Source organism: Paralichthys olivaceus, chromosome 9, assembly GCF_024713975.1.
Source record: "Paralichthys olivaceus isolate ysfri-2021 chromosome 9, ASM2471397v2, whole genome shotgun sequence".
NCBI lineage: Eukaryota > Metazoa > Chordata > Actinopteri > Pleuronectiformes > Paralichthyidae > Paralichthys > Paralichthys olivaceus.
Genome location: NC_091101.1, coordinates 13,575,634 through 13,597,088, shown reverse-complemented (window position 1 = coordinate 13,597,088; position 21,455 = coordinate 13,575,634). Strand labels below are relative to the sequence as shown.

Genomic DNA, 21,455 nt, shown 5'->3' with positions numbered 1-21,455 from the left:
ATTTTTTTCATTGTGAACGGGATATCTCAAGAACACTGAAGAGTAGCAGACTTCAATAGCTTAAAACATTGAACTACAGCCAGGTTCATCACTTTTTTGGGTCCCCTAGAAACATTTCCAGTTTCGTTTTCACTTTTTGCAGCAAAGTTCTGTATTTGGATGTGTTGTGACTTTGTGCAGCACGTGTTCACTAATTGATAGGGGTCTATATTGGAACTTTTTTTTTTCTATCTTCATGTGTTTTCTTAATTTGCAGCGCGTTGAGCTCTCTCGGCCGCTGTACCTTTATGAGATTAGAGGTTTTAAACAAATGTAGCTATTTGAGCAAAGTAATGACTGAAATTCATTTGATTACACAATATTTTGTTGATCGGTGTTCATGGTATAAGATGGATAACACCATTCGATGATTGTAACAGATGATGGGACTGAGCATTTTGTGTGCGTCAACTTGTTCGATATCTTCAGTTATTCTTCAGCTAAGATGTTAAATGATTTAATATTTGACAAGCTCAGATCATGCACCTGATCCAAATTTTAAAACATGGTTAATCAGAAGAGTAAAGAATGGTGGTATGTCACACTCATGACATAAGTCAGCCCTTTAATGTCAACAAGAAGCATAAGTTTATGTTTGTTCTTTTTATTTAATAACAGCTTACATGCCACATGATTGAGATTCTCTGTAAACCAACGTCTGCTGTCTGAATAATGCAGCATAGTTTCTGACCCGACCAGCCCAAACCAGGACGTTAGCTCCGGTGGTGATGGATCCTGATTGTGTCAGCAGGCTTTTCTATACAGTATGTTGTATTGTAAGTGACACCAGACCTAACAACTGCATATCTAACACGGACAGGGTGAGATTGGGGGCCACACTTGAAAGTTTGTTGGAAAGACAGAATCGGCCGAGTTTGAGACATTTCAGGTCCACCTCTGAAATGTTCTGGGATGTGCAGATCAGACCTGCAATTCAATAAAGGCACAAATAAAAAGAGTAAAAGAAGTTTCGCCTTTAGCTAGACCACACAAAGTACTGACTCAAATTACTGCTGGGCAAATTTTAATATCCTCACATAATCCCAAAGGATTTTAGTGAGATCTGTGGGATTATACAGCTAAAAGACCTTCAAAAGATTCCAAAATAAAACTCATTTGATTTTATAGCCCTCCACCACTGCACTTAACCTAATGAGAGACTGGGGAATAAAGTGTGGACACAGAAATGTATCTCCCTTAAAACCAGGTGTCTAGCTTCTACTCAGCAATGACTGCCCACGGCCTGCAGGCTGAAGTTCATTGTCTCTGATTTCTCTGATCTTAAATCAGTCAAACGACCCAGTTGTCAGTTCAGAAAAATAAAATGTTGTGTGTGCAAAGTAAAGTCAGCACATCAATAAATTCATTTTGTTAGGCAACCCAAATGAACAAGTGCATGCATGGATTGATTTTAAATCTCCAATCTGTAATTAAGTGAAAGCTGAACTAAAACATTCATATCCACTGTGTGTGTGTGTGTTGTGTTTGTGTGCACATTTCAGTACCATGTTTGCTTCTGAAATTTTGTTATATATACTATATATTTCTCTGTTTTAAAAAAAAGTGTGATTTCTTTGTGTCATTTTAAGACAAGATGCACCATTTATATACATTTAATTTACAACTGCAGGAGTTAAGAATTAAAAAAAAAAAAGAAAGAGTGGACATTTTTGTAGGATCACTTCTGCTGTAAGGAATACTGCTTTGTGCTGTTTCACGTCTCTCTGGGTTTTGTTTTCCTCCATCACCAAACCTGCATTCATAAAGCAATGGATCTTCACCCGTCATATGTCATTTGTTCAACGTTGAGAACCCTCGACCTCAGCAGGGGTTTAATTTTCCCCATTCTCAACCTACAAACCTCCATTACGGCAGCTTTCCACAGTATTCACAGCTGACTCTTCTTTCTGGTCCTTGACTTGCGGAATGTCAAGCCTCCATCACTGCTCTGGGATCAGTGATTAATTTAACAATCCATGCTCCCCCCTCTCCGTCCACACCCTCATCTCTCTCTCGCTCTGCATCCTCGTCAATCCAGCTTGCGTGCGCCCAATTTGAGAGGACCTTTAGCAGCTTTGCGCTCTGCCCGTTTCGCCTCCAGCTCTTTCCTCCTCTCCTCTCGTTTCTTCTTGGACAGCTCGGCCTTGCTGAGACCTAGACAGCAACCCCCCCCACCAAAAAAAAGGCAATTCAAGGCACAGACATACAATAGTTTTCATCTACCAAGAATAGTTTAGCATTAGTAGTGTGAATATAGGAGAATTGAAAGAGGTAAAACTGTCCTGTGATGTTTTACAGCAAATGGGATTAATCTCTGATAAGGGAGGCCAGCTGAGAAACTTACCCTGGGTTCCATCCACTGACTCCCAAGTCTCTTCAGATCCCCAGTCTCCTGTTGCCTCTGCAGCCCATCCATCTCCAGCCTGACCAGAGGAAAACACTGAACTGAAATCATCTAACCCTCAGGAAACCCTCTGTTTATCTTACTTATACTTTCTTCTTATCTTTCATTTTATCTGCTTTCCTTCACTTAGCTACTACAAAAAGAAACATTTAGATTCGTTTGCCTCCTCCTCCATACCTGCGTGTTGTATACATGATGGAAATCTGTAGTTTAGTTACATAGATTTTATGTCACTTTTTTGAACAGGACAATTGTGAGTATTTTACATTGTACACTGGAACACTTTAAACCTGTAAAATTGTTCAATATAGATGCAGCACTTTTTTCCTGAATTAAATTTATTTCAAATCTAATCCCTGCTAATTTAATCTGTCTGCCTTTTGCTCTTATCTTTGCATCCCCTCCATCCTCACCGTGGCAACAGCAGCGCTGGCTGCGTTTCTCTGGGACACGCTGGCGAACAAGTCGTTGTGACTGGCCCCCTTTGATGCGCTGCTGCTGTCCCAGTTGTAATCGCTTGCTAACCGCACCCCTTCTGGCAGGGAGAGCGTCTCATTTGCCAAAGTTGTATCTGTCTCCTCCTCCCCCCAGTCGTTGCCCCAGCCCTCCTCGCCAGCAGAGCTCTGTCCCGGGCCTTCCTTCTCATTGGACCAGCTGTCGTCAGCATCCCACCCTGAGCTGCTCCAATCAGAGCTCTGCTTCTTCACCGTCACAGAGGCGGTCGACCGGCCCACCTAGATATTAAAGAGATGATAAAAGACTGAAATGTAGACTCAACCATATACTGAACACAAACAACAACATAAACTACATTAAGTCCATACAGTTAGGTGAGTATATTTTGTGGTGTATCCAAATTAAAGGGCTCACTTGTCGGTCACCAGCCTTCTTTTTAGATGATGACCAGTCAGTGTTCCATTCATCGGGCTCTGTGCGAGCTTTCTCTGGCTCCTTGAGGAAAGTCAAACATTTATGTGATTTTCAGTTACATAACAGTATATCTATGTTCACACATGTATCTAAATGTATTTTAGTTTTCTATTTCAGTGAAAAGTGGTGAAATCTAACCTCCAAACTTCCCCAATCCTCCTCGTCATCCCAGCGGTCTCCTGTTGGCTCATCATCTTTGTCTGTTACTTCAAGAGTCTGTGATCGGTTGGCATGACTAGAGGCAACATGGTGACTCAGAGAGGCTTGTGGAGTTTTATCATCCTCACCTAAGAAAGGAAGAAAAACAAAAGACAAAGTTTCAGGTATCCTATCTACGACTTTGCTGGTCCAGTGTAAATAATGAATGGACTTGAGTTCAAGATCAAAATAAAGACACACTCAGATCATCATTTTCTCCAGGATGACTAGTTAATCAAGTTTGATAACTCTACCAGGTGCAGGAGCAGCATCTGTGGTAGTAGTTGGGCTGGTGGTGTCAGTGGCCCCGCTGCCCTCAGCTGTTGCATCCCCTTCTGTCCCTGGAGCGTTGCGGATCAGCTTAGAAGTCAGCGAGGACATGCCAGTTACGGCCCAGCCGGCCCAACTCGAGGAAGCACCTGCAGGCTGAGCACATGACGCTACATCCTTTTCTGCAGGTCAGACATGTGAGACAAATATCAAGTTTTTGGTTTTAGAATTTCAGAAACTAAGACTACGATTTGAGTGAGAGAGATAAAAAATACACAACATATCATCATATGTTTTCTTTGCTGAATCATAAAAATAGACATTGTAGCTCAGACTACAGACCTATATCAGCCAGCTTGGTAGGGTCTTCTGACACAGTCTCCAGCTTGGAAAGGAAACTCTTGATGGCTTTGAAGGCCTGACAGAGAGAAAGACAACAGCACATCATGAGCAGAAACACATCAGCATGATCAAGTAAAAACAAAAAGGAGTTACACATCAGTATATTTACAAATGGAATTAATAAGGCAGCAATTGTGAGAAAGTGTTAAGCCCAAAGAGCATATGGCCAAAGTAAAAAGAGCTGGTATCAAAAAGCCAGCTCAGTGAATTTGAAATTAACTTCCCTGTCTCATCCAAGAATTGTTGTTTTAAAATTAAGAAAGTGTGGGTATTGGAGAGAAATTGTAAAAACCTGACCAAACTGAAAAGTCACAAGTAAAAATAATCTACCTTTGTTTTGCTCTTGAATGATGTTGACTAAATTTTCTCTCTATTTGTTTGCTTCCTTTATCTGTATGTAACTGTAGACTCTTTAATCTGCCCTTGCTTGAAGTGAAATGAACATCTGCCTCTTAGTCTTAACAAAAACAAAATGGTTTCTTGTTCCGCTGGTAAGCAGATGAGTCACATCTGCATGAGTCAAATACATTTACACTCAACAATACAGTGGGTAGTCATCACATCACTGTATTCTTTCATGCAATTATAATGTCATTAACTATTAACCTAAAATATTGACGCAATTTGCTGCTGTTATAAAAGTTATCTTGAATATGCTATAACATTAATATAAATAATGACTAGTAATATTCATTCAGTGTTGAGTAATATCATGTTTACCTGGTCCCTGACGCTCTTATCAGGGTCAACAGTAATGGCACAGAGGGTGGGGAGGATGCGGGCAGCGATCTCCGTTACACTGTAGAAGTTGTGTGTTGCAGCGAAACCCAGCACACCAGCAGAACGGGAAGCTGGGAAGGGGTCTTTCGTGGCTCGTGAAAAGGCAGAAATCAGAACACGCTGTCGAGTCTGTGAACGTAAGGGTTACCATTTAATTCTTTTTGAACAGATTCTTACTGACTTGTTTTTTGCTAAAATGAACTCAGTGTTGCATGATGGTATGGGTGTTCTTTACCCCGGCGTTGAGGTAGGAGGCAATCTTGCCCAGGCAGACAGTGGTGTTACACCGGATTGGGCCTTGTTCATCTCGGGCCTGAAGCCGGGCAAAGTGACGCATGAGCTCTTGGTTCAGGTTGGTTTCATTCAGTTTGGGAGCCAGCAACAGCATCGACTGGAGTGGAAGAAAAAGAGGAGAGCGGTGGCTACAGCAGGCTGAAAACATCCAGAAGTATGCGGTTCCTTCTGCACTGTGGTTGTGTTGTGCAAACTACCTTAACAGTCTGTTCTCTGATGGCAGGGTTTGTGTCTGTGAAGCCGTGAACAATGTGAGGAAAAATCTGGGAGTTGACTGCTGCCTCGTTCAGATACTGAATGAACTGCTCCATCTGAGATACAGAGAGAAGGACAGAAAGAAGAAACAATGTTAGAGGGAATGAATGGTTTTCTCCTTTAGTATAGGCTTAACACCGAAAATTTTTCTTTTGCATTTGATTATACTTTTTCTTTCCTGGCTATAAGTTGAGTTGCATGTGTTAAATGGGAGAGCTGAGGGAAATAAAATAAAAATATACACTAATTCCCTGTACAACATTGATCTGACTAAAAGTCCTGCATGAAGATAAAACTGCCTCTCTGGGTGCAGATGAAACAGGCCTAAATTAAATACATAGTGTGGCTCAGGCTGCAATTTTCTGTCTGAACACAATCGAGCCCAAGAGAAAACTAATCAAGGACAACCTGAACCCAACAGGCATTCAGTTTTTTTTTTCTGAACCCTACCCAAGCCTGATGTTGTCCCTGATTACAGGCACGTGTAGAAAACATCAAGTATATACCCCAACCAACATGACTGCACCCGAATATCATTTCAAAATGTTATTCTGTATCCACATTCGCACCTGCTGCAGCAGTCGTATTCTCATGGCTCTGTCTGTGGAGGAAAACATCTTCACGATGACAGGGATAATCTTCTGTTGGTATTCTTCTGCCGAGAGGAACTTCCCTACCTGGCACAAAAAGACACAGATTAGTTCAGAAAGAAATTAAAAACTTTTAAATGGAAGCTCAAAAGACGTGCACTAAGATATGCATACCACTGTAACTATTTCTAACTTTGTCTCATTTTAGACGCTAACTTTTCAGACGCTTTACTTTGGAAATATTCTGACATGCATGAAGATTCTCTGGTAAAACCATTGATATTTCTTAGGGTGTAAAAGTTGCCCAGGGATGTCAGGATTTACCTTGAAGAGAGGCGTGAGGACGACAGCACCTGCACTGCCAAACTCGAAGGCGGTGAGCAGCTGAGGAAGAACCTTATGTTTACAGAAGTCTTCGGGGAAGGAGTCCAGATTGTCACTGAGATCCTGGAAGAACTGCTGCTTCTCAGCCGGCTCCTTGATCTAGATAGGGTAATTTTATACTTTGAATTTATACTGTTATTATGTCAGCTAATATATATAATTAATAACTACTCAATTATGCTTTCAGATTGTGTTTCACTATGAAAAAATGTACTCAATCTCTACTTAAGTATAGTATGATTTCTTCTGCTGTGAAAGATTTATTCTTACTTCATTAAGTTTTATTCTTTTAAACATTTAGAATTGATCCAGAGAACTTTCTACTTTCAGAAGTTTCAGTTTCTGTCTTAGTATTTAATACTGTAGGTTATGACTGTTCTAATAGGGTGTGAATGTAGCTCTGAGGTTATGTGTTCAAGTCTGTGGACCTGTATCTCCTCCAGGAAAAGATTGCTTTCGACGAAGCTGTTGCTGAGGAATCCCCCAGTGGCTCTACAGTTCTGAAGAAACCGGGATGGATTGGGCCGAGCCCGGGGGTTGGCCCCCACCAGCTCACAGTAATGAGGGACCAAGGTCTTTGGGATCTGTGGGCACGAAGGGGACAAGAGAGAGGACTCAACTCTGTGAACCACACACAAAGATTATTTTAACTGTATATACATATACTTTTGTGCATGTAAAAGGTCTGCAAAGTTACAAAGTCTACAGTCTGCGAAAAAGGGCACAGAGCACACTACACCTGAAGAACCTGAAAAACCTTGCTTGAATTCCTCTACGTGTACGTCACCAGGTAAAACATGTCCTACTGGCTAGATTGGCTCAAAATAGCACAGCAGAACCACTGCTATTGTTACTGTAGCTACAGGTAAAGGGGGTGGCATTTCTGAACCATGCTCAAAACGTCCGACCAATCACACAAGTGTGAGCCAGCTGACCAATCAGGCAATCTGGACTTTTTGGGAGGCGAGAAAACACAAAGCGGATTGTTTCCGACACACAGCAGAAAAAGGCAACATACAGTTTGAGAAAAACAATGCATATTTTAAACATAACAGCACGTAAACCTATTCATGTAGACCCACAAATTAAAATTATGAACCTGTTCATGGCAAAAATATGGAGTGACAAAAACATTGTTGAATATTTTTCATTCCTTTAAATTAAAACATTGAATAAATAGAAATACCATATTACATGTACATCATGTTTTCTACATTTTTTCCTCTGCTTGAGATTTGACTGGTGCTCTTTCAATTAAATCATCTTGCTGTGTGCCCTCTTCTTATGCAATGGTTTAATGGCACGTAAAAATAGCGCCACCTGCTGTTTATCAACATGAACCAACATCTAATATTCAAGCAACAGTAGTGGATGGAAACAAGCATCCATTTAAATTAATTTCCTACATTTGTATGAAAACCCATATCATAAGGACAATACTGACGATACAACCTGATGAATATTTAGAGTATCTAAAAAGATATTTCATGGTACCCATAACAACTGTCAAGTAATAACAAGGAAACTAGAGGTGACGTACCTTTCCCAGTGAACGAAGGGAGGAAGTGCGAGGTAGTGGCCCATTGAATACTTCCCAGATCAGGCAGCCTAAACGCCATACCTCCCCTGCCCTGCAAGACATGAACATAGTGCATTACAAAAGGCAGTGACCATGGCCAGGTTTACCATCATCTAATCAACACATCACTCATTGATCTTGACATGGTCCTGAACCTCCCATTTCTATACTTTCTCCAAATATTTGCATTACTCCTCCCTTTTGATTCTTAACATTTTCTGACAAGATCTTCTCACTTAGAGATAATTGAGAATGCTCTTTTACCATTTCTCTCCAGTGCTGTTGGACATCTCTGGTGGGTCATATTTCTCCATGTCTGGGTAAACAGCCTTTGGTGCAGGAAGCGAGACCCCGTTTGGGTCGCCCTGCTCAGGTGCCACATGGTCGAGGGCCCCTAGTTTCCACTCTCCAGCACGATCCACGAAAACAGACCCTACACCTAAGTTGTTATGAAGCAGGTGGCAGTCGTTGACCAGGAAACTAAGAGCTTTCTGTGGGATTGGGCAACGGTAGAGTAATCAGATAATGATGAGGACAGTGACAGAAATGGCAAAACTACATCTCGTCTGAAACTTTCAACTGGCACAAAATCCCATCCTTACCACTATCTGGTGCAGTCCCCAGGAGATCTCCAGTTCCCCGTCACCGCCCTTCTCTGCCTGGGCTTTCAGGTGGACTGCCAGAGGCGTCACCTGCTCAGTAACCAGGTAAAGGCTCTTCTCTGTCTGTAACAACCACAGAGAAGAGTAACTTTGATTCAATAGCTATTTTATTGCACCAGCATCACTGTCAAAAAACTCAATAATGAAAACGAAAGAACAGAAATACCTACAATGACAGTTGACTTAATACTGTGTCAGTTTGTCCATTTATTCAATGTAACAATGTCACAGAAAACAATAAACAATGCTGATTTAATCTCAATAGGTTTCTATTAAAAGGCAATAAAAGTTATTGCTGAATTATTATTCAACTACAGTGAAGTGAAAAACAATAGCCGTGTACAAACAGTAAGAATTTTACTTCATATAAGGAATCATACTATGTTAAGGAGTTGGGAAACATCGTTGTTGCTACTCAGTTTGAGGCTGTGTATTCAGGGGTCAGCATCTTTAGAATTATTAGTACACACAAACACAGAGAAGAAGGACGAAACTTAATATGGAGGCTATTTTATTTCAAACTATGGTTCAGATTCTCTTGATGAATCACAGTGTTGATGGACAGATTGCTAGTTCTTAATAATAATTAATAATCTGATATAATATATGATCCAATTATACACCTGTTGAGCACAAAAGCTGAGGAAACAACGAAAGAATCTGCAAATATTACGAAGCACACTACTCACTACAACTATTGTAGGCCTACAGTGGAATATTCACACTCACCTCTATCTGCAAACATGCAGAAAAGAGCAGATGGTTGAGATGAGACACAACTAATATACTTAAAGGGACAGTTCACCAAAAAATGAAACTTCACCCATTATCTACTCACCACTATGCCGATGGAGGGGTGGGTGAAGTGTTTGAGTGCACAAAACACTTCTGGAGATTCAGGGGTAAACAGCGTTGCAGCCGAATCCAATACAATTGAAGTAACTGGTGACCACTTCTTCAGTTGTAAAAGCAAAACATAAAATGCCTCCATACTGCTCCTGTGGTGTCATCCAAGTATACGCAAGCCCCGGAATTCAAATGGAAACGATCTGATTTACACCATGTTTAGCCTAAATGTCCTCTGATAGCCTCCTCTGAGGTGCGTTTACATACGCACTTGCCCGCTGGAAAGCCACACACACTCTCGCCCAAGGGCATGAGCTATGTGGCTACATCTGCGAGCATCGTCACTTCCAGTAGTGGAGTTTTAGACTTAAACACGGAGTAAATGACCTCGTTTCGAGTCAAATATGAATGTCAGGGCTTGCAGACACTTGGATGACACCACATGAGCAGTATGGAGGCATTTTGTGCTAGCCCTGAGACTCCAAAATTGTATGTGGACTTGAACACTTCACCCACCCCACCATCGTCATAGTGTTGAGTAAATAATGTTTAAAAATTGTAATTTTTCATTTAACTATCCCTTTAGCATTACAGACAGACAGTGGCAGCATGCAGAATTGGCAGAAGGTGCAAATGAACATACAAAAACATACAAACCTCTAATCCATCCACATAGGCCAGGATGTTGGGGTGTCGCAGGGTCTTCATACGCTTGTAGGCAGCCTTGGCCAGCTGTGTCTGCTGCTCTGTTCCCTGAGCTACGTCGTACACAAACACAGACACAGGCTCTCCACTGGTCTGAGGACACAGGACGGGGGAAATGAATTTTCAATATTTTTGACAGTTTAAATGTTTCATTTTTGAACATTCATGTTCTATGATCAAATCAAGTTGGAGTTGATTTAAAACCCATCAGTCTCGTGTCACTACGTCATATTCAAATTGGCTGAATCAGGATGATGGAAACAGGAAGTTGTTATTTTGCTGTCATTGTGCATCACTGTGAGGACGGCTGTCTAGATTCAGCTTCACTACAGAGAGTTATGACAGTGGGTTGTATGAAGTGTTGTCAGTCGTCGATGAGAAACGTCACGTGTTGAGTTGAAGCTTCAGTCTGAACAAGGCTTGGATAAGACGCGTTAACTCGGTTTAAACCGGGTGACGTGGCGACAAATACGTGTCTGTGTGTGTGCGGATAAACAAAGCCTGCGAGCGCAACATTTATCTCGAGGCTGACATTCACACAGCCAGACAGAGGAGACACACACGGACACATCGATCTTGTTAACACGTCAGTGCGACACCGGACAACCCAAATACAAGCTTACTGACTGACAGGCCTCCATAATGAAGCGAGCTGAAGCTAACCGCTAGCGGAGGCTCTGCAGCGGTCTGCGTCCTTTTACCTTCCGCTTCCCGCGATGCAAAGTCCATATTCCAGACTTCTCCTGGGTGTCTGGAAGAAGTTCATAAGCGAAGTCTTTGACAGGATCCCTGGCGAAAAAGGACCACATCTCCTATTTCCTCCTCCACACCTCATCAAACACTACGGAGACTACTGGAGGCTAGCTGCTATGTAGCACGGATGTGAAGTGGCTCCGTGGGAAACTTGTTTCTGCCCTCTAGTTCCGCAGTAAATTGGTGTCAGTAAACATGTTTAAATTCATTTTCTATTATTAAATTTAACTGAATATTCAAATGTATTTAATCTAGATTGAATTCTTAATATTACAACGTGAAATATTAACCATATGTCAGTCTAATAATCATATAGTAGCAAAATAATTACGACATTAAAAAAATATGTCAATTTATGAGATTGAGATTATAGACTTCCGGCACCACGTGGTTTTTCATAGCTGTAATGCTAACAGGCTCAAAACACCCCTCACTGCCATTTGGTTTGGTTTGGTAATTTATTTAATTCAATTTTTGGACTCTGCACAAATAACTCAGAAAGATATTTATGTACTCTTTTATTCACAGTTGTCAGTCATTATTGTGCTACTTAAGGCATTTGCAATCATGTGCAGTGAAATGATTTTTTTTTAAAAGCACTTCTTCTACCCATGGTAAAATCTGTCTTCTTGGATTCTCACATTTAAATTCAAACAAGTAGTTATGTAAAAAAAGATTCTAAGAATTAAATTGGGACTGACTGTAATTGTAATGTTTTCTGCACCCTATTGCACAGCATTCTTAAAAGCAAGACACCGCAGGGAATTGAACCCTGTCCTGACAGAGTCAGGAGTGCCACCACCGAGGTCTTTTGCTTTTTTGTTGTTGCTGTAATAAGGGCAAAAGCAAAACCTGGAGGAACAAAACCAAGACTTTGTTCCCCCAGGAAAAGAAAACCCCTCAGCACCTGGCTGCTATATTATTCTGTCACCACATGGGGATTTCTCTTGGTCACGAGGCTGAAACTAGAAGAAAGAGACAACTGGTTTCCCCAATCCCCAGCATTCCCCACAATGACACTGAATTGGCGTATGACTGATTTCTTCTTTTTGTTTCACTGGAGCATGATAGTTATATGTCAGTTTCCCATTTCTTTACACAGTCCTTTGCGTTTTTGTTGATCACTGCAAGGTCTTTTGGGCTGCAAGGGTTGGGTAGTAAAGGGCAAACAAGGCAGTGCTCCATAGTATGTTCTGATTCAAAGATATCCCTTTATCCATATTAGCAAAGCCACGATACCAGCGACCTTGATTATATACAAAGCTGTTTTTCCATGTGAAATTCAGCAGGATTCAGGGATCAAGCGATCTGGTAAGGCTTTCTTGCCAAGTTTAACGCTGTAACGGAAAGAAGATAGACATTGTAAGTCTCCCCACCCCCTCCCACATGAAACCCACACTGAAATTCCAATGAGACAAATATAATCAGTGTAATTTTTCGTTTACCGCCAATCGCGTAGCACCCTTTACCACAGCTATCATCCCTCCACGATGCACAATTCTTCAAAGCAATAAAGACCCTAGAAGCTGGCTGTACCAACACATCCCATGACTCCCTGCAGAGGGGTAAGTCACCTGGCTCAGTCGCAAGTTAAGCTGAACAAGAAATCTGAAAAAAGAGAAAAGTGTTGCCCCCCCCCCCCCGCCCCAAGAAAAACCCTTGACTGAACAGTCCCCTCCCAACCCAACAAAGCAACTTGAAGCCTATACAAAATTACAATGACTTCTAGTAAAGAGACTTGTTACCACACTCCCTGGGAATCAGAGCATCTGGCTACATCTGGAGATTAGTTCTGAAGCTGCAAAGCATAGCGTCCATCTTTTTGGGTGCACCTAGGAGTTTCCTACTCAAGTATTTTTGTGCCGGCGCTGAAAAACTAAAGGGTTGGGGTATACACACAATCGGCTGCACAGGAGAGCATCCAGACAAAAGTGTTGCCCCTGTTCCAACCCCAAGAAAAACCCTTGACTGAACACTACTGCAGTGTTTGACAATGACTTCATGAACATTACAAATAAAATGTTATGCAGAGCTGATGTGCATGCAACATGTTGAGTTACACATTTAAACCATGGTGTGTTAAAGGGAAATCAAGGGAACCGAAATTACTTAACTTAGCACCCATGAGTCTGAAGGGACGCAGTATAAGCGAGACAAGCTTGCAGCTCTTGATCTTAATGTGACTGGATTCTCAGTGTTCCATCACAGGTTAGGCCATCCCAGATGTCATACAAAGACAATTTGGGCAATTAAACCTGAGAAACCAAAGGGAAAAGAAAAAAGGCACACACACAGACAGAGAGCGGGGCTTCTGCGAAGGACGTCAGGGATTCAGATTTAAGCTCAAGCACACAGGGGGTTGGTACTTCATTCAGGGGCTACACTCATATTTGCTGACAGTTTCCACAGATTGTTTTGCATTCAGACACAGGTGAGATCAAGTGGACAGACAAAAATGATCTGAAACAAAGACTGATCTACACAACACACCCACCATGCAATACTCAAAGATTTGAGGTCTACTCATCTTTTGGTTTAAGATGCAAAGCAGTAGGGCCCATTTTCATTTTGAAAAGTTAAGCCAGCATCTTACTACATGCTCCAGGTTACATGACTTCACTTGTGTGCTCCTCCCTCCATGCTTTATGGTCCTGTCCTGCCTGGCCCCCCTCTGGTCCTCCAAGAGTCCCATGGCCTCACTCCACGCTGGTCCTGCAATCTTCCTCTGATAACTACGTCCATTCCTCCCTATGATAACTAAGTCCATTTTCCCCAAGAAAAAAGAATCTTCCCTCTTTTCTAATGAAGTAAAAAAGCTTGAGAGTTGAAAATAGTCCATATAGAATAACCTCACCTGTGATTCCTTGTGCTACAGCTCTGGTTATATGAGCTTGGCTTCCTTCCAAGTTGCCTTTAAGACTGTAGCTTTCCTTTGTTTAAATCAAAAAGTATTGCTTGAATGTAAAGGAGAAATTAAGGTGGTTATATGAGCTTTGCTTCTTTTCAATCTGCCTTTATGACTGTAGCTTTCCTTTGTTATTTCTTTGATCAAAGCAAAGACTATTACTTCAAAGTAAAAAAAAATTAGGCGAAATTGTAATGCTAAAAAGTTGCTTAAGTACAACTGGAAGAATTACAAAAGAAATTAAATTGAATCTCAAGATGCCTGATAAACAGTGGTATTGACTTATGAGTCTAACAGGGCTTAGTGTTTTCTTGTTATTCATAATTAAGTTTTATGCTCAAATGTAAAATTAAAAAAAACATTATATTTTTTATCACAATTGTTTTACAACCACATTGGAGAAAAAAAATAAGGAAAAAGTCTCTCCCCATAATACCCTTCCCCAAATACAAGCAGTACAACACTACAAGACAATCACTGGTGTTACAGTAATCAAAAGTACAACTGCCTTCAGAGGGACAACTGTTTGACTATTAATACAATTTAAAGTGCAAACCTTTTTCCAGAAGGAGCTTTTAAATACCACAGGCCTGAACGCGAAGGATTCCTCCCTTATGCACCATAGATGGAGACTTGAATGTAAATTTTTGAAGGGTGGGCCACCTAACTTAATCTGCAAGAGTCACAAATACACAGTCCCCTCCCAACCCAACAAAGCAACTTGAAGCCTATACAAAATTACAATGACTTCTAGTAAAGAGACTTGTTACCACACTCCCTGGGAATCAGAGCATCTGGCTACATCTGGAGATTAGTTCTGAAGCTGCAAAGCATAGCGTCCATCTTGTTGGGTGCACCTAGGAGTTTCCTACTCAAGTATTTTTGTGCCGGCGCTGAAAAACAAAAGGGTTGGGGTATACACGCAATCGACTGCACAGGAGAGCATTTAGACAAAAGTGTTGCCCCTGTTCCAACCCCAAGAAAAACCCTTGACTGAACACTACTGCAGTGTTTGACAACGACTTCATGAACATTACAAATAAAATGTTATGCAGAGCTGATGTGCATGCAACATGTTGAGTTACACATTTAAACCATGGTGTGTTAAAGGAAAATCAAGGGAACCGAAATTACTTAACTTAGCACCCATGAGTCTGAAGGAATGCAGAATAAGCGAGACAAGCTTGCAGCTCTTGATCTTAATGTGACTGGATTCTCAATGTTCCATCACAGGTTAGGCCATCCCAGATGTCATACAAAGACAATTTGGGCAATTAATCCTGAGAAACCAAAGGGAAAAGAAAAAAGGCACACACACAAACAGAGAGCGGGGCTTCTGCGAAGGACGTCAGGGATTCAGATTTAAGCTCAAGCACACAGGGGGTTGGTACTTCATTCAGGGGCTACACTCATATTTGCTGACAGCTTCCACAGATTGTTTTGCATTCAGACACAGGTGAGATCAAGTGGACAGACAAAAATGATCTGAAACAAAGACTGATCTACACAACACACCCACCATGCAATACTCAAAGATTTGAGGTCTACTCATCTTTTGGTTTAAGATGCAAAGCAGTAGGGCCCATTTTCATTTTGAAAAGTTAAGCCAGCATCTTACTACATGCTCCAGGTTACATGACTTCACTTGTGTGCTCCTCCCTCCATGCTTTATGGTCCTGTCCTGCCTGGCCCCCCTCTGGTCCTCCAAGAGTCCCATGGCCTCACTCCACGCTGGTCCTGCATTCTTCCTCTGATAACTACGTCCATTCCTCCCTGTGATAACTAAGTCCATTTTCCCCAAGAAAAAAGAATCTTCCCTCTTTTCTAATGAAGTAAAAAAGCTTGAGAGTTGAAAATAGTCCATATAGAATAACCTCACCTGTGATTCCTTGTGCTACAGCTCTGGTTATATGAGCTTGGCTTCCTTCCAAGTTGCCTTTAAGACTGTAGCTTTCCTTTGTTTAAATCAAAAAGTATTGCTTGAATGTAAAGGAGAAATTAAGGTGGTTATATGAGCTTTGCTTCTTTTCCATCTGCCTTTATGACTGTAGCTTTCCTTTGTTATTTCTTTGATCAAAGCAAAGACTATTACTTCAAAGTAAAAAAAAAATTAAGCGAAATTGTAATGCTAAAAAGTTGCTCAAGTACAACTGGAAGAATTACAGAAGAAATTAAATTGAATCTCAAGATGCCTGATAAACAGTGGTATTGACTTATGAGTCTAACAGGGCTTATTGTTTTCTTGTTATTCATAATAAGGTTTTGTGCTCAAATGTAAAATTAAAAAACCCATTACATTTTTTACCACAATTGTTTTACAACCACATTGGAGAAAAAAATAAGGAAAAAGTCTCTCCTCATAATACCCTTCCCCAAATTCAAGCAGTACAACACTACAAGACAATCACTGGTGTTACAGTAATCAAAAGTACAACTGCCTTCAGAGGGACAACTGTTGGACTATTAATACAATTTAAAGTGCAAACCTTTTTCCAGAAGGAGCTTTTAAATACCACAGGCCTGAACGCGAAGGATTCCTCCCTTATGCACCATAGATGGAGACTTGAATGTAAATTTTTGAAGGGTGGGCCACCTAACTTAATCTGCAAGAGTCACAAATGCACAGTCCCCTCCCAACCCAACAAAGCAACTTGAAGCCTATACAAAATTACAATGACTTCTAGTAAAGAGACTTGTTACCACACTCCCTGGGAAAACAGAGCATCTGGCTACATCTGGAGATTAGTTCTGAAGCTGCAAAGCATAGCGTCCATCTTTTTGGGTGCACCTAGGAGTTTCCTACTCAAGTTTTTTTGTGCCGGCGCTGAAAAACTAAAGGGTTGGGGTATACACGCAATCGGCTGCACAGGAGAGCATTTAGACAAAAGTGTTGCCCCTGTTCCAACCCCAAGAAAAACCCTTGACTGAACACTACTGCAGTGTTTGACAACGACTTCATGAACATTACAAATAAAATGTTATGCAGAGCTGATGTGCATGCAACATGTTGAGTTACACATTTAAACCATGGTGTGTTAAAGAGAAATCAAGGGAACCGAAATTACTTAACTTAGCACCCATGAGTCTGAAGGGATGCAGTATAAGCGAGACAAGCTTGCAGCTCTTGATCTTAATGTGACTGGATTCTCAGTGTTCCATCACAGGTTAGGCCATCCCAGATATCATACAAAGACAATTTGGGCAATTAATCCTGAGAAACCAAAGGGAAAAGAAAAAAGGCACACACACAAACAGAGAGCGGGGCTTCTGCGAAGGATGTCAGGGATTCAGATTTAAGCTCAAGCACACAGGGGGTTGGTACTTCATTCAGGGGCTACACTCATATTTGCTGACAGTTTCCACAGATTGTTTTGCATTCAGACACAGGTGAGATCAAGTGGACAGACAAAAATGATCTGAAACAAAGAGTGATCTACACAACACACCCACCATGCAATACTCAAAGATTTAAGGTCTACTCATCTTTTGGTTTAAGATGCAAAGCAGTAGGGCCCATTTTCATTTTGAAAAGTTAAGCCAGCATCTTACTACATGCTCCAGGTTACATGACTTCACTTGTGTGCTCCTCCCTCCATGCTTTATGGTCCTGTCCTGCCTGGCCCCCCTCTGGTCCTCCAAGAGTCCCATGGCCTCACTCCACGCTGGTCCTGCATTCTTCCTCTGATAACTACGTCCATTCCTCCCTGTGATAACTAAGTCCATTTTCCCCAAGAAAAAAGAATCTTCCCTCTTTTCTAATGAAGTAAAAAAGCTTGAGAGTTGAAAATAGTCCATATAGAATAACCTCACCTGTGATTCCTTGTGCTACAGCTCTGGTTATATGAGCTTGGCTTCCTTCCAAGTTGCCTTTAAGACTGTAGCTTTCCTTTGTTTAAATCAAAAAGTATTGCTTGAATGTAAAGGAGAAATTAAGGTGGTTATATGAGCTTTGCTTCTTTTCCATCTGCCTTTATGACTGTAGCTTTCCTTTGTTATTTCTTTGATCAAAGCAAAGACTATTACTTCAAAGTAAAAAAAAAATTAAGCGAAATTGTAATGCTAAAAAGTTGCTCAAGTACAACTGGAAGAATTACAGAAGAAATTAAATTGAATCTCAAGATGCCTGATAAACAGTGGTATTGACTTATGAGTCTAACAGGGCTTATTGTTTTCTTGTTATTCATAATAAAGTTTTGTGCTCAAATGTAAAATTAAAAAACCCATTACATTTTTTACCACAATTGTTTTACAACCACATTGGAGAAAAAAATAAGGAAAAAGTCTCTCCTCATAATACCCTTCCCCAAATTCAAGCAGTACAACACTACAAGACAATCACTGGTGTTACAGTAATCAAAAGTACAACTGCCTTCAGAGGGACAACTGTTGGACTATTAATACAATTTAAAGTGCAAACCTTTTTCCAGAAGGAGCTTTTAAATACCACAGGCCTGAACGCGAAGGATTCCTCCCTTATGCACCATAGATGGAGACTTGAATGTAAATTTTTGAAGGGTGGGCCACCTAACTTAATCTGCAAGAGTCACAAATGCACAGTCCCCTCCCAACCCAACAAAGCAACTTGAAGCCTATACAAAATTACAATGACTTCTAGTAAAGAGACTTGTTACCACACTCCCTGGGAAAACAGAGCATCTGGCTACATCTGGAGATTAGTTCTGAAGCTGCAAAGCATAGCGTCCATCTTTTTGGGTGCACCTAGGAGTTTCCTACTCAAGTTTTTTTGTGCCGGCGCTGAAAAACTAAAGGGTTGGGGTATACACGCAATCGGCTGCACAGGAGAGCATTTAGACAAAAGTGTTGCCCCTGTTCCAACCCCAAGAAAAACCCTTGACTGAACACTACTGCAGTGTTTGACAACGACTTCATGAACATTACAAATAAAATGTTATGCAGAGCTGATGTGCATGCAACATGTTGAGTTACACATTTAAACCATGGTGTGTTAAAGAGAAATCAAGGGAACCGAAATTACTTAACTTAGCACCCATGAGTCTGAAGGGATGCAGTATAAGCGAGACAAGCTTGCAGCTCTTGATCTTAATGTGACTGGATTCTCAGTGTTCCATCACAGGTTAGGCCATCCCAGATATCATACAAAGACAATTTGGGCAATTAATCCTGAGAAACCAAAGGGAAAAGAAAAAAGGCACACACACAAACAGAGAGCGGGGCTTCTGCGAAGGATGTCAGGGATTCAGATTTAAGCTCAAGCACACAGGGGGTTGGTACTTCATTCAGGGGCTACACTCATATTTGCTGACAGTTTCCACAGATTGTTTTGCATTCAGACACAGGTGAGATCAAGTGGACAGACAAAAATTATCTGAAACAAAGAGTGATCTACACAACACACCCACCATGCAATACTCAAAGATTTAAGGTCTACTCATCTTTTGGTTTAAGATGCAAAGCAGTAGGGCCCATTTTCATTTTGAAAAGTTAAGCCAGCATCTTACTACATGCTCCAGGTTACATGACTTCACTTGTGTGCTCCTCCCTCCATGCTTTATGGTCCTGTCCTGCCTGGCCCCCCTCTGGTCCTCCAAGAGTCCCATGGCCTCACTCCACGCTGGTCCTGCATTCTTCCTCTGATAACTACGTCCATTCCTCCCTGTGATAACTAAGTCCATTTTCCCCAAGAAAAAAGAATCTTCCCTCTTTTCTAATGAAGTAAAAAAGCTTGAGAGTTGAAAATAGTCCATATAGAATAACCTCACCTGTGATTCCTTGTGCTACAGCTCTGGTTATATGAGCTTGGCTTCCTTCCAAGTTGCCTTTAAGACTGTAGCTTTCCTTTGTTTAAATCAAAAAGTATTGCTTGAATGTAAAGGAGAAATTAAGGTGGTTATATGAGCTTTGCTTCTTTTCCATCTGCCTTTATGACTGTAGCTTTCCTTTGTTATTTCTTTGATCAAAGCAAAGACTATTACTTCAAAGTAAAAAAAAAATTAAGCGAAATTGTAATGCTAAAAAGTTGCTCAAGTACAACTGGAAGAATTACAGAAGAAATTAAATTGAATCTCAAGATGCCTGATAAACAGTGGTATTGACTTATGAGTCTAACAGGGCTTATTGTTTTCTTGTTATTCATAATAAAGTTTTGTGCTCAAATGTAAAATTAAAAAACCCATTACATTTTTTACCACAATTGTTTTACAACCACATTGGAGAAAAAAATAAGGAAAAAGTCTCTCCTCATAATACCCTTCCCCAAATTCAAGCAGTACAACACTACAAGACAATCACTGGTGTTACAGTAATCAAAAGTACAACTGCCTTCAGAGGGACAACTGTTGGACTATTAATACAATTTAAAGTGCAAACCTTTTTCCAGAAGGAGCTTTTAAATACCACAGGCCTGAACGCGAAGGATTCCTCCCTTATGCACCATAGATGGAGACTTGAATGTAAATTTTTGAAGGGTGGGCCACCTAACTTAATCTGCAAGAGTCACAAATGCACAGTCCCCTCCCAACCCAACAAATCAACTTGAAGCCTATACAAAATTACAATGACTTCTAGTAAAGAGACTTGTTACCACACTCCCTTGGAAAACAGAGCATCTGGCTACATCTGGAGATTAGTTCTGAAGCTGCAAAGCATAGCGTCCATCTTTTTGGGTGCACCTAGGAGTTTCCTACTCAAGTATTTTTGTGCCGGCGCTGAAAAACTAAAGGGTTGGGGTATACACGCAATCGGCTGCACAGGAGAGCATCCAGACAAAAGTGTTGCCCCTGTTCCAACCCCAAGAAAAACCCTTGACTGAACACTACTGCAGTGTTTGACAACGACTTCATGAACATTACAAATAAAATGTTATGCAGAGCTGATGTGCATGCAACATGTTGAGTTACACATTTAAGCCATGGTGTGTTAAAGGAAAATCAAGGGAACCGAAATTACTTCACTTAGCACCCATGAGTCTGAAGTGATGCAGTATTAGCGAGACAAGCTTGCAGCTCTTGATCTTAATGTGACTGGATTCTCAGTGTTCCATCACAGGTTAGGTCATCCCAGATGACATACAAAGACAATTTGGGCAATTAAACCTGAGAAACCAAAGGGAGAAGAAAAAAGGCACACACACAAACAGAGAGCGGGGCTTCTGCGAAGGACGTCAGGGATTCAGATTTAAGCTCAAGCACACAGGGGGTTGGTACTTCATTCAGGGGCTACACTCATATTTGCTGACAGCTTCCACAGATTGTTTTGCATTCAGACGCAGGTGAGATCAAGTGGACAGACAAAAATGATCTGAAACAAAGAGTGATCTACACAACACACCCACCACGCAATACTCAAAGATTTGAGGTCTACTCATCTTTTGGTTTAAGATGCAAAGCAGTGGGCCCATTTTCATTTTGAAAAGTTAAGCCAGCATCTTACTTCATGCTGCAGGTTACATGACTTCACTTGTGTGCTCCTCCCTCCATGC

At 41.1% G+C, this 21,455-nt stretch overlaps 1 protein-coding gene across 1 annotated transcript; it reads right to left on the bottom strand.

Moving 5' to 3' along the window:
* Nucleotides 1–627: 627 nt before the first annotated feature.
* scyl1 (SCY1-like, kinase-like 1) lies at nucleotides 628–11,239 on the bottom strand. Its single transcript, XM_020084582.2, has 18 exons — nucleotides 11,040–11,239; nucleotides 10,291–10,431; nucleotides 8,728–8,850; nucleotides 8,390–8,616; nucleotides 8,087–8,177; nucleotides 6,975–7,130; nucleotides 6,487–6,645; nucleotides 6,142–6,249; nucleotides 5,515–5,628; nucleotides 5,259–5,414; nucleotides 4,964–5,152; nucleotides 4,184–4,259; nucleotides 3,826–4,023; nucleotides 3,512–3,660; nucleotides 3,314–3,394; nucleotides 2,857–3,177; nucleotides 2,384–2,462; nucleotides 628–2,193 (listed from the first exon to the last, which is right to left on the bottom strand). The coding sequence occupies exons 1-18, from the start codon at nucleotides 11,145–11,147 to the stop codon at nucleotides 2,069–2,071; spliced, it is 2,601 nt and encodes an 866-aa protein (XP_019940141.2). The 5' UTR covers nucleotides 11,148–11,239; the 3' UTR covers nucleotides 628–2,068.
* Between the last annotated feature and the right edge of the window lie 10,216 nt (nucleotides 11,240–21,455).